Consider the following 14,315-nt stretch of genomic DNA (forward strand, 5'->3'; position numbering starts at 1 on the left):
AAAGAAAACATTAAGTAGTTAATTGTGGTTCTGGCTCTGTTTATAGAATTATGAACAGCCATATGTAACTGAAAAATTCCATTATCTAGATTTTTTAATTGCTGATTTATTAGAGAGAAAGGAGGAGGAAGATGAAGAAGAAGGGGGGGCAGAGGAAGGAGTAGGGGAGGGTGGAGGGAAAGGGGAGGGAAATTAAGAGAATCAGGGGAGAGAAAGAGAGGGAAAAGGAGTGGAGAAGGGGGGGAGGGAGAGGAAGAATGCATATCATTGGGCACACCAAGGACTTTTGCCACTGTAAACAAATTCCAGACACATGCCTCACTTTGTGTGTCTGGCTGTATATGGGTACTTCATATCTAACCCAAGCTGGTAGACTTTGCAAACAAGTGACTTTAACCACTGAACATCTCCCCAGCCCCATCCAGATGTTTTATCAACATGATCAAACATTTGTATAGACTGAAACTGGCTGGATCTTCTAAAAAAAAAAAAAAGGAAACTATGAGTCTAAATGTGTAAAGGCTAGCAGTCAGTGTTTTAAGAGACAAACTTACCTTTAGTGGATTTCTCTTCACTGTTAAAATTTACCGTGAATTTTATCCTTTAATCAGATAGGAAATGAATTGTATTCCGCTACTTTTTTGTGATTATAATAGTAAATAGCATTTAATTTCTGGGGTTTTAAGGATTTTAGGTATATTCCTGAAGGCATTTTCCTTCATGACTAAGCCCACAGCTAGGAGCTGCTCTCAGATTAAGTGTTCTTTCTTGTGTCTGGCAGCTGGTGCCTTTGATGTTACTAGCTTGCCTGATGGCATGCAAGTGGCAAGTGCTTTAGTTCCAATTTTCTGCTTTCATTCAAATCTATGAGAAAACCAACAAAACTTTTTTTTTTTAATGAGAGAGAGAGAAAGAGAACGAGAGCAAGAGAGACAGAATGAGAGAGAATTGGAACACTAGGGCCTCTAGCCACTGCTACTGAACTCCAGACACATGTACCACCTTGTGCACATGCTGTGATCACCTGTGTGTCTGGCTTACATGGGATTTGGGGAGGTGAACATGGGGCCTTAGGTTTCACAGGCAAGTGCCTTAACTGTCAGCCTATCTTCCCTGCTTCCCCCAACAAGCCTTTTTGGTTTTGCTGAAGAATAAATAGTTCCTGAATTAGAATCCTGACCATTCATGCATAAAATGCATCTCTTAGTTTATGGGATTGTGGTATTAGCTTTTACATGCAGGTATGCTTTTCGTTTGTTTTTATTGACATGTACTGTACCCTAGCTGTAGAGAATTTAGCTACTTGTCTGCCTCACTTGATGGCATGCCACCTCTTCTTCTGTATGTGTAAGGTTCCTGCTTGGTTTTATTCATTTTACTTTAGTGAACTTATGTTTGGTCAGTCCATTCCACCCTGCATATACATCTCCTTATCCCAAGCACTTCATATTTAAATGTTTACTACATGTAATATCCTTGGGTATATATATATATACATACATACATACATATATATATATATACTTATGCTGTTTTGCTAACACATATATTTTATCAAACTTTTTATATACATGTATCTTTTATTTTGATTTTTTTTCCTGAGTTTCAACCTGCTCATAAACTACTAAACAGTTGAGGTTTTCTGTGTTGTTTACATTGTTTACTGTTTGGAAATCATGCAGGCAGTTCAGACAAGTCTCCTTTGTCATTCAGATGCTTCAAACCATGCAGATACAGCTTTGGATGATGCACATAGCATTAGAAAGAATTTTTATTTGTATAAATTTTAAAAACTAGTATTTTCCAGCACACTGTCTGTGTTTATAGGATATAAATACCAAAAGAAGATAAAAACGCAATACTAGAAGAAAACTCTAGACCAATCTCACTTATGAACATAGATATAAATATTTTCAGTAAGATACTTAAGAACAGAATTCAAAACACATCAAAAAGATCACTGTATATAACCAGTTTCATTAGTTTCATTAAGGAGATGCAAAAATGGTCCAATGAACAGAAATCAATAAATGTACATCACATAAATGGTTCTCAAAGAACTAAATCACATGATCATCTCAATCAATGCAAAAACAGCTTTAGGGTAAAAAAATCAGTCCATGATAAATGTTCTAAAAACACCAAGAATGGAAGGAGGAACATGTCTAAGTATATTTACATTAAGCCAGTCTTCTTATTATTGTACAGGAAGACATGAGGGAAGGGGTAGATCTTTACCTTCCTGATTGTGTTGTCTGGCTTCAGAACTATGAAATATAAATTAAGGAAAATGAGAAATAAGACTAACAGAAAATAAAAAAAAAAAGAAGGCTAACTTATAAAGATGAACAATGGAAATAGATCAAATTTCAACATGGTATTTTAGTTTCTTTCAGTTTTATTTTTGTAAGCTTGAAATGGAATGTTCAGTTTATATTTTAAAATCTGAAATTAAAACAGATTTTAACAAAATGTTTTTTTAAAAAAAAATCTATGTTCTGAATGACTAGCTTTGCTCTGAAGTCCAACATTTTTTTTGTTATTTTTATTTATGTATTTGAGAGTGACAGAGAGTGAGAAAGAGGCAGATAGAGAGGGAGAGAGAATGGGTGTGCCAGGACCCCCAGCCACTGCAAACAAACTCCAGACGTGTGCGCCCCCTTGTGCATCTGGCTAACGTTGATTCTGGGGAGTCAAGCCTTGAACTGAGGTCCTTAGGCTTCACAGGCAAGCTCTTAACCGCTAAGCCATCTCTCCAGCCCAAGTCCAACAAGTTTTAAGGTAGCATCACTTTAGCCAATTTGACGAGGAGCAGATTCTGTCTTGCTTCCCTGAGTACTTGTGTTCTCTGTAACGTGGCAGGCTGCTTCATGACTTACAACATTCTTTTTCCCTCATAATTTAAATGATCTGATAATTTCATATATGTATAAAATATATGTTAATCCTATTCACCTCCCATTACTCTCCCTTATTTCCCCACCACATTTGCAAGTACTCTTTCTTTTACCCACTCCCGTTCCCTGCTCCTTTTATGTCTTTTTGTGTGTGTGCCAGTCTGAGTTTAGGGTTGCTTGCATGAGGATGTCATTTCTGGGGTGTGCTTAACTTACTCTCTGAAAGAAGTCACCCCTCCTCAAGTGAATTACTTAGCTTCTCATTGCTGCAGGGGTGGAGAAAGCACTGTCAAAACTCAGTTTAAGGGAAGAAGCGCTTATTTTAGCTTTCAGTTCCAGGTTATATCATGGTGGTGGGGAAGGCATGGAGGTAGTTGTGGCAGCTGGTCACATTCAGCCCATAATAAGGAAGCAGACAGCCATGAATACCTTCCAGGACCCTGACCCACAGAAAGGTGCTGCCCACAGTTAAGATGGTTCTTCCCACCTTAGTTAATGTAATCAAGACAATCCCTCATAGTCATTTCCAGAGACTAACCTCACCTAGATAATCCCTCATAGGTGATTCTAGATTGTCAAGTTGACAGTATAAACCATCACACCATGTGAGCATTAATTGTCAATACTTTGTTGGTGAGGAGTAAAGCTTCAAACTATGATGGAATATTGTTGGATGGGCCCGTATTGTGCAAACATTGTGCAGTTTATCATAGCTCCAGCTCATGAGTGGAATGGCCACATCATAAAGACAACATTCCATAGCACTGCTCCTCATCTTCAAACTTTTGCATTCTTTCTACCCTTTCTCCCCCAATGTTCTGTAGATGCTTGGAGCATATGATACAGATGTCCTGTATAGGGTGAGCATTTAACAGTCACTTATTCTCAGCACTTTGACCAGTTAGGACTTTCTACAGTAAGTACTGCCCACTACATAAAGAAGCTTCCCTGACCAACACTGAGAGCAACACTCTGGGTGAATCTTAATGTTTAGAAAGAATTCTGACAGCATGTCTATTCAGCAAAATAATAGTAGGAGCTTCCAATCTGTGTCCTACCACCTTGCTAGTCATGGGCTTTTGACCATCTTTACAGTACAAAGCATGAATTCTTCTGTGAGGCAGACCTCAAGTCCAATCACAAAGCCATTGGTTGCTTTCATAGCAGTCATGGCACTTTTGCACCACTGGGCAACTCTTGCCTCATGCATCATTGTTGTAGTTCATACAATTGCAGGTCTGATTTAGGAACTGATATAGTAATGATTAAGATTTGGATAGCTCCCTTCCTTAGGAACTATATTGGTTACTTTCTTGTTAGCCTCAGAAAGTACCTGACAAAGGCAACTTAAGGAGTAACAGTTCATGTCAGATTCCACTACCTGGGATATCATCTGTTCATGATGGGGAAGGTGTGGCTATAGGAATAATAAATGACTAGTCCATTGCTTATGAGTCAGGATAGGAGGAGTGAAAGCCACTGCTCATCTTCTCTTTTTTATTTACTCCAGGACCCTATCCCATGAGATGTTGCTACTCACCTCAGTTAACTTAATTTAGAAACTCCTCACAGATGAGCCCTGAGGTTTTCTCCATGGTGTTTCTAAATCCCATCAAATTAACAAGATTAATCATCATAGGAGCAAAAATCACATTAGCTATTTTTCTGAGAAATCATCAATGACTTTTTATAGGTTTTTAAAAAAATATTTTATTATTTATTTGAGGGAGGGGGAGAGAGAGAGAGAGAGAGAGAGAGAGAGATGGGTACAGAGAGAGAATGGGTGTGCCAGAGCTTCCAGCCACTGCAAATGAACTCCAGATGTGTGCACCCCCTTGTACATCTGGCTAATGTGGGTTCTGGGGAATCAAACCTGGGTCCTTTGGCTTTGCAGGCAAATGCATTAACCACTAAACTATATCTCCAGTCCTTTTTACAGTTTTGGATTACTTAAAAGACATTTTAGAAAATGGTATTGAAAATATTAACAAGTGAGGAAACATGTTAAAATTAAGAATGGAGGCCTGGGCAAATTGCTTAGTGGTTAAAGATCCTTGCTTGCAAAACCTGTGGCCCAGGTTCAATTATACATCCACCTCCTTAAAACTGTAAAGGCATTCCATTTTAATGGCAGGAGATCCTGGCATGTGTGCATGTGTACACACAGAAATAAATAATTAAAAAAATCAAATGTAATAATGTGATAATAAAATTTAGTGTGGGAAGTAATCTTGTTCTCCATCCGCTAGAAGTCCTTTAGCTTATTTATGAGGAGACTTGGGCTCCGAGAAGTAAATGACTTGTTTCAGGTCAAAATGTTAAGGTCAAAACCCAGGTCTGAAATAAGATTGTCAAAAGTTTTATATTAGTACAAATTTGTTAGTTTGATGGCTTATTTTTGCTGCTGTTGTTATCTTTATTCTTTTAAAAATCAGCATAATATATGTAACAAAATGTTAGCAAGCTCTTGTTTTTGCTTCTCATTGCTATCTTTTAAAATGTTAGATCCACAGGGAGAAAAAGTTTGTCTATGGAGTTTTGGTTGTGCAAGTGGCATCCACAGCTGCAGGTGCAGTAGCTCTGCAAAATTCAGGCAAGTCTTTCTCATAATTGAAGTTATGATTACTACAAACAATGAGCAAAACCACTGAAAATTAAATTGACATAGTCAAGTACTGATGATATGGGAATTTGGGGTGCCTTTGGGAGCAATAGACTTTTCTCTACTCTTGGTTGGGCTTTAACTCAGCAGTTAGGGAACTGGAGGATCATAGTAACACAAACTTCCACTGAGTTTGTAGCCTCCAGCTTCTTATCGTACGGATTCATTGAATGAAATCCACAGTGTGCTCTCATGACAGTTCTCACACATGCACTATGTCTTCATTCCCTTTCTTCCTTTTCCCTTCTAGGAAGCACTCTTCTTACCATGTGCCCTTCACACTGCCTTTAAAGTTTACCATTCTCTATTTAACATCAATTGGATTTGTAGGAAATTAAGCCATTTATATTTTTATATGCCATATATTAAGATTGAGCACTGAACAAGATGTGATTCCCAGTAGACATGTTATGATTATATTTCTAAAGCTTGGAGATGAATCAGGACCACTATTGATTGATTCTCTGCTTAAAGGAAATGTTTTGCTATATTTTAAAAGTATTTTTTGGTTAACGTAATTTGGGCTACTTGCATAATGAACATGTTTCTTGGGAAAGTGGTTCTAAATGAAACACTTATGTTTTCTTCTACTTAGAATAAAATCCATGTAGTGTTGTATTTGGGAGCATATCAAAAGAAGCATTTGAAGACTATTATTTAGTCACAGATCTCACTTGTGATGAAGTCACTAAGTGATTTGACCCCACACCAGGGAATTTTCATGAGCGGATTGAGTGTAGGTTTCCCAGGAAGAGGAAGAAGACGTCTGGTGCTGCAGGTCCGGCAGTAGGAGCCCTACAGTCAGTGTCCCACTTACACTTTGTGGCAAGTCAGGAATTTCCACCTGTATTTCAGTTTCTGAATTAGAAAACCAGAATCACCAGAAGACCAAGGATTTTCCCAAGAATGTGCAGGTACCTAGTGAACTGTGAGGTTTAAGGTTTGAACTTTGGTGCTTTCAATTTCACAGCCTGCAGTGCAGAGAACTGTATTTTTCTTATATTGCTATGAGCATACTAATATTGGTTTGATGTTAGGTTGTGACACTTTTCTGTGTGATATGAGGAACTTAATAGTCACATTTGGTTATATTGTATTTGAATCATGAGAAACTAAAGTCTGTATTAAGATGGCCCAATTGTTCTGAGAGTGTGGAATGATAAAAAAGAAGATGACAGTTAGAACATACTCTTTGGGGGCCTGCTTTATTTACTGATGCCTCATTTCTCTTCCTTAATCTCCAAACCATGCAACTTTGGCAGTCTTACATTGAAATAGTTTCTTATCATATTAACTCATTATATGGTATCATGGTAATAAAATATCATAAAAGAATATTGACACATGTCTTTTCTATCAAGATTAATACTTCTATTCCTATGATTTTTCTTCTGTGAGGTTGGACATGTCTTTTTATAAGGAAAAGCTCATCTTTATAACATGACCATAAAATATTTACTGCAAATATGACACAAAATTATTTTTTTCCTAGGGTTTATCAGTGCTCTACTAATGGAGTTATGGTCTAACCTTGAATGTGGAAGAGATGATGTTAGGGTAATCCACCCCAAATCTACTCCAGTAGATCCTATTGACCGAAGTTGTCAAAAGGTAAGTTATTTATGTGACAACACATAGATTTGAAGTGAATCTCACAGAAATGACTTCATGTAAATCTTTCAGTTATAAGCAACAATCTTTAGTAATTTTTCTTTTTCATACTTAATTCAGTGAACTATACAAGTATTAATTATTTGGGAACTATTTTTGGAGGGCATTTTCTTTTATGTTACTTTTATTAGAGCTTTTCTTTCTTAATGAAGAGTAATAATGTGTATTATGAAAAATCAAATCCTGGAAAGACATAAACCAACCATCTAAAACACAAGTTCAGGAACCTTTTTGCCCTTAGGTTTCATTGTAATAGAAAACTGTCTGGATTATTTCAAAGAATAGTGGTGAGAGATAAGATACTATTATTGACCGAAGTCCAGCAGATTTTTTTTTTTCCAGAGGTCTCATACATTTTGATAAAGTTGAATAGCAGAGTGAAGTAATAATTTCTAATTGTGACTGTGTAGGAATCTGCACAACTAACGATGTTATACAGTAATTTTAAAGAAACCTCAAAAATTTTAGAATATCTTCTTTTTAAGATACTGGTTTAATTCATTCTTGTAGAAAATAAAACATTAGAAAATAATTTAATAAAAAGTGTTTTAAATATTTCAATGACCAAAATTGGGCAGAGAATGGAGGTGGGTACATCTAGAATATTGCTTGACATTCTCTATTCAACAGATTTTTGCTTTAAGAAAAGTACAAGTTGGTATTCCACAGGTTACAAAACTTTGTTAAGCCAGAATAGTAAGTTTAAGATATTATATGGCAGTAGAAAATGGAGTGGCTTCTTGGGAAAGACAGAGCCACAGGCATAGCACCTCAAGTCTGCATTTGTGATCCCCACATACATGCTTATCCTCAAGTGATGAACTAACATGAGAACTAGAAATATGAAGTGTTGCCCATCACAATTGTCATTTTGTGCCCAACCAACATAATTGTTAAAAAAAAGTTTTATGTCAATAATGAACATGCTGAGATTGTAAATATTAAATAATTGGTTCTTCTGTATACTTGTATTGAATGTACTGAGAAAGTGATCAGCAAAATACCACTGTTCACAATAGCATCAAAAAATGGAGAATAGTGGTTAGGTCCATATGAAAAATAATGATGAGGCACATGAATGAAAATGTCATAATGAGATCATTGTTTTATAAACTAAAATACTTAAGGATAAATAAATATAATTAGTATTCTGTTCAATTACAGTTATCCTAAGGTATACCTGTGGTGGTTCAAATCAGATTTCCCCATAAACTTATGTGTTTTCAATATTTAGTCACCAACTGGTGGCAGTTTGGGAGGTGGAGCCTTGTTAGAAGAGGCTTTGTGTGTTAAAGCCCAGCTTACTCCTTTCCAGAGGTCAGCTCACTCTCTGGTTGCTTTCTGTCAGCGGTTCTGGGCAAAAAGTGATAATGATCTAGCGTCTGCTTCTACCATCTTTGCTCTGCCACCTTGACATTTTCACTCACGATTGTCAGGAAAGATAAGCTTTTCCCTCCAGTCAGCTGCATTTGGTCAGGAGTTTTGTCCCAGAAATGAGAAGGTAACCACAGCAGCAGCCTTGATTGTTCAGTAATAGTATCAGTGGTTATTATATGAATGTAATATGTGTAGGTCCTATTGCTGCATGTACTGATTTTCATAAATAGATTTTAATTATTTATTTATTTATTCACTTATTTATCTGAGGGAGAGAAAGAGTGAGAGAAAGAATGAGTGACAGAGAGAATGGTGCACCAGGGCCATTAGCTACTGGGAATGAACTCAATACACATGCACTACCTTGTTCATCTAGCTAACATGTGTGCTGGGGGAATCAAACCTGGCGTCCTAGGCTTTGTAGGCAATCGCCTAAACCACTCAGCCATCTCTGCAGCCAAAGTTTCCATTTTAGTGAAATGCATGTCCTTGTTTTTCTTTTCTTTTTTATTTTATTTTATTTTTTTAAATTTTATTTTTTCTCAATTTTTTAAAATATTTTCCATGATTATAAAAAATATCCCATGGTAATACCCTCCTTAACCCCTTTTCCCCTTTGAAATTGCATTCTCCATCATATCCCCTCCCATCTCCATAAGTCTCTCTTTTATTTTGATGTCATGAACTTTCGCTCCTCTTATGATGGTCTTGTGTAGGTAGTGTCAGGCACTGTGAGGTCATGGATATCCAGGTCATTTTATGTCTGGAGGGAGCACATTGTAAGGAGTCCTAGCCTTCCTTTGGCTCTTACATTCTTTCTGCCACCTCTTCCACATTAGACCCTGAGCCTTGGAAGGTGTGATCAAGATGTTACTTGGTACACTAGTCACTTCTTTCCAGCACCATGATACCTTCTGAATCATCCCAAGGTCACGGCCATCTGAAAAGAGAAGACTCTCTACCCAAAGTGAGAGTAGCATTAATATAAGGATATGAATATTAAGAGAAGTGCTTACTGAGCAGTTTGATAAGCATAGTGTATACACTTACCCAGACATCAGCAGATGTTACATCCCTAGGACTCATGACTACCCCTGTTTTAAGTTTTCAGTATCAGGGATGGATTCCCTCCCATGGAGCAGCCCCCAGTCCAATTGGAGGGCACTTGGTTTCCACCATGACAGATGTGCCACTCTTGCACCCATTGGCACATTTGGCCTGGCTGGCCAATTATAAGGCTTGCAGTGTCTACTGTTGAGTATCTTCACTGGTGGTATCTATTTCTCCCATCAAACTGCATGTAGAATGGCTTCTTTGAGCTTTCTGTCAGCTGGTCTACATGGAGGAGTTTATCAGCTCATTTCCAGCAGGATTTCTCAGTGCCCTTGCAGCCCAAGTATATGGAGTCTTCAACAATAGGATCTTACCATCTGTTCCTGGTGAGAAACCAAGGGCCTCAGGAATGGCCTATAATGTTTTGGAGGCATTAGGGACTTCCCTGATCAACAACCCACTGGAAGGTATCCCATCCCTGGCACTGAAAATTTTTTAGCAACGATGTACAGCTCCTGAGTGTTCCATTGTCCATGACCTAAGGATTCCATATGATTTATTTATATCCTCTTAGATTTTGATTAGCCCTCCCTCCACCTCTCCTTGACTCAATCTCCTCCCCTGACCTCACTTTGGGCCTTTTCATTCCCGCTAATCTATTTTTCTACTTACACATATACAATACCACCCTATTAAGTACCCTCCTCCCATCCTTTCTCTTCCCTTTGTTATCTCTTTGTTAGCTTACTGGCCTCAGCTACTGAGGTTTTCCCTTCTCACACAGAAGCCCAATCATCTATAACTAGGATCCACATATGAGAGAGAACATGGCACTTGGCTTTCTGGGCCTGGGTTACCTCACTTGGTACAATCCTTCCCAGATCCATCTATTTTCCTGCAAATTTCATAACTTCATTTTTCTTTAACCACTGAGTAGAACTCCATTGAATAAATGTGCCCTACCTTCATTATCCGTTCATCAGTTGAGAGACATCTAGGCTGGTTCCATTTCCCAGCTATTATAAATTGAGCAGAAATAAACATGGTTGAGCACGTACTCCTAAGGAAGTGAGATGAAACCGTAGGATATATGCCTAGGAGTGCTATAGCTAGGTCATATGGTAGATCAATCTTTAGCTGATTTAGGAACCTCCACACTGATTTCCATAGTGACTGGACCAGAATGCATTCCCACCAGCAGTGTAGAAGGGTTCCTCTTTTTCCACGTCCCTCCTAGCATTTATGATCATTTGTTTTCATGATGGTGGCCAATCTGACAGGAGTGAGATGGAATCTCAATGTAGTTTTAATCTGCATTTCCCTGATGACTAGAGATGTAGAACATTTTTTAGATGCTTATATACCATCTTGTTTCTTCTTTTGAGAACTCTCTACTTACCTTCATAGCCCATTTTCTTATTGGCTTATTTGATTTCTTATTCTTTAACTTTTTGAGTTCTTGTAAATCCTAGATATTAATCCTCTATCAGATACATAACTGGCGAAGATTTTTTCCCATTCTGTAGGTTGCCTCTTTGCTTTACTCACAGTATCCTTTGCAGTGCAAAATGTTTGTAATTTCATGAGGTCCCAGTGATTAATCTGTGGTTTTATTGCCTGAGCAATTGGGGTTGTATTCAGAAAGTCTTTGCCAAGACGAATATGTTGAAGGGTTTCCCCTACTTTTTCCTCTAGCAGTTTCAAAGTTTCCGGTCTGATGTTAAGGTCCATAATCCATTTGGACTTAATTCTTGTGCATGGAGAGAGAGAAGAATCTATTTTCATCCTGCTACAGATACATATCCAGTTTTCCCAGCAACATTTGATGAACAGGCTGTCTTTTCTCCAGTGAATATTTTTGGCATTTTTATCAAATATCAGGTGGCTATAGGTACCTGGAGTTACATCTGGGTCCTCTATTCTGTTCCATTGATCTACATGTCTGCTGTTGTGCCAGTACCATGGTGTTTTTGTTACTATGGCTCTGTAGTATAGGTGAAAGTCAGGTATGGTGATACCACCAGCCTTATTTTTGTTGCTCAGTATTATTTTAGATATTCGAGGTTTTTTTGTGATTCCAAATGAATTTTTGGATTGTTTTTTCTATTTCTAAAAAGAATGCCTTTGGAATTTTGATGGGAATTGCATTTAATGTGTATATTGCTTTTGGTAAAATTGCCGTTTTCACAATATTGATTCTTCCAATCCAGGAACAAGGGATGTTTCTCCCCTTTCTAGTGTCTTTTCCAATTTCTCGCTTGATTGTTTTATAGTTTTCATTGTAGTGATCCTTTACTTCCGTGGTTAGTTTTAATCCAATGTACTTTATTTTCTTTGATGAAGTTGTTAATGGGAGTGATTCTCTAATTTCATCCTCTGTGTGTTTGATGTTAGCATATAGGAATGCTACTGATTTTTGTATATTTATTTTGTATCCTGCTACATGACTGTAGGTGGTTAACAGCTCTAACAGTTTGTTAGTAGAGTCTTTAGGGTCCTTTATATATAGAATCATGTCATCTGCAAATAATGATAACTTGATCTCTTCCTTTCCAGTTTGTATCCCTTTTATGCATGTCTCTTGCCTTATTGCTATGGCTAAGACTTCCAGTACTATATTAAATAAATTGGGTCCATGGACACCCTTGTCTTGTTCATGATTTTAGTGTAAAAGCTTCTAGTTTTTCCCTATTTAGTAATATGTTGGCTCTACGCTAGTCATGAATAGCCTTTATTATATTGAGATATGTTCCTTCTATTCCCAGTCTCTGTAAGACTTTTATCATGAAGGGATGTTGGATTTTGTCAAATGCTTTCTCTGTGTCTAATGAGATGAGTTTGTGGTTTTTGTCCTTCGGTCCAATTGTATAATGTATTACATTTATTGATTTGCATATATTGAACTGTCCCTACATCTCTGGGATAAAGCCTACTTGGTCAGGGTGAATGATCTTTTTGATATACTCTTGTATTCTGTTTGCCAATATTTTGTTGAGAATTTTTGCATCTATGTTCATGAGGGAGATTGGTATGTAATCTTCCTTTTTTTTGTTCCATCTTTGCCTGGTTTTGGTATCAGAGTGATGCTGGCTTCATAGAAGGAGTTTGGTAGAATTCCTCCTTTTTCTATTTTATGGAAAAGCTTAACAAGTAATGCTGTTAGCTCTTCCCTGAAGGGAATTCAACAGTGAATCTCTGGGCCTGGGCTTTTTTTATTTGGGATATTTTTGAAAACTGCTTGGATCTTCATGCTTGTTATAGGTCTATTTAAGTTATTAATCTCATCTTGATTTCATTTAGGTAAGTCATATCAGTCAAGGAAATCATCCATTTCTTTCAGATTTTCATATTTTGTGGAGTATATGCTTTTATAGTATGTCCTGATGATTTTTTGAATTTCTCTGGAATCTGATGTGATGTTACCCTTTTCATCTCTGATTTTATTAATTTGTGTCTCTTCTCTCTTTTTGTCAGATTTGCTAAGGGTTTATCAATCTTGTTTATCCTTTCAAAGAGCCAACTCTTTGTTTCATTGATTCTTTGGATTTTTTTTTGTTTCTATTTTATTAATTTCTGCCCTAATCTTTATTATTTCTTCCCATCTGCTGATTTTGGGTTTGCTTTGTTCTTCTTTTTCCAAGGCTTTAAGGTGAAGCATTAGGTCGTTTACTTGCAACCTTTCTACTTTCTTAATATAGGCACTTAAGGCTATAAATTTACCTCTTAGGACTGCCTTTATTGTGTCTCAGAGATTTTGGTATATTGTGTTCTCATTATCGTTTGACTGTATAAATTTTTTGATTTCCCTCTTGATTTCTTCATTTTCCCATTCATCATTTAGTAATGTGTTGTTCAATTTACATGATTTTGTGTATGCTCTATAGCCTTTCTTGCTATTGATTTGTAGTTTGATTACATTGTGGTCAGATAGAATGTAAGGAATTGTTTCAATTTTCCTGTATTTGTTAAGGTTATCTTTATGTCCTAGTATATGATCTATTTTAGAGAATGTTCCATGTGCTGCTGAAAAGAGTGATGAAATGTCCTGTATATATCTGTTAGGTCCGTTCCTTCTATGACCTCATTTAGTCCAGATGCCTCTTTGTTTATTTTTTTCCTGGGATGATTTGTCAATTTATGAGAGTGGGGTGTTGAAGTCACACACTAGCACTGTGTTTGGTGTTACCTGTGACCTTAGTTCTAATAACATTGGTTTGATGAATTTGGGGTCCCCCATGTTAGGTGCATATATGTTTAGGACTGTAATGTTCTCCTGCTGGAGGGTGCCTTTAGTCAATGTATAGTGACCTTCCTTATGTTTCTATATATTTTTGTATATTAAATTATGTAATGATTGGATTTTTCCAGTTAGCTGGGTATTATCGAAATGTATCAATCAATATGATGTTATATATCTTCAGGGTAGGGGCTTAAGGTGCGAGGTGTGGCTCTGAAGACTCTCAGAGTATCTACAAAAGTGACTCTAGGTGTTGTTTATGCCTGCTAGTAGAGTATTCAAGTAGACTAAGTGGAACAAAATACAGGCAGATTCTAATATTTAACTAAGCAATGTACACTTTCAATGAAAAACAGCACTGAGTCTTTATCCAAGAGTAGGTATCATGACAGGCAGATTCTCTGTCTGTCCCTTAGGC

At 37.1% G+C, this 14,315-nt stretch overlaps 1 protein-coding gene across 5 annotated transcripts in view; it reads left to right on the forward strand.

Annotated features, from left to right (window-relative positions):
* The window catches only part of Tbc1d32 (TBC1 domain family member 32), a 241,396-nt gene that overhangs the window by 86,988 nt on the left and 140,093 nt on the right, over nucleotides 1–14,315 (forward strand). For all 5 annotated transcript variants that reach the window (XM_045159402.1, XM_004651239.2, XM_045159398.1 and 2 more), the window contains 2 exons: nucleotides 5,403–5,490; nucleotides 7,052–7,170. In XM_045159402.1, the coding sequence (XP_045015337.1) occupies nucleotides 5,403–5,490; nucleotides 7,052–7,170 (207 nt within the window). The remainder of the gene's footprint in view (nucleotides 1–5,402; nucleotides 5,491–7,051; nucleotides 7,171–14,315) is intronic.

The sequence above is a fragment of the Jaculus jaculus genome, chromosome 9, assembly GCF_020740685.1.
Source record: "Jaculus jaculus isolate mJacJac1 chromosome 9, mJacJac1.mat.Y.cur, whole genome shotgun sequence".
NCBI lineage: Eukaryota > Metazoa > Chordata > Mammalia > Rodentia > Dipodidae > Jaculus > Jaculus jaculus.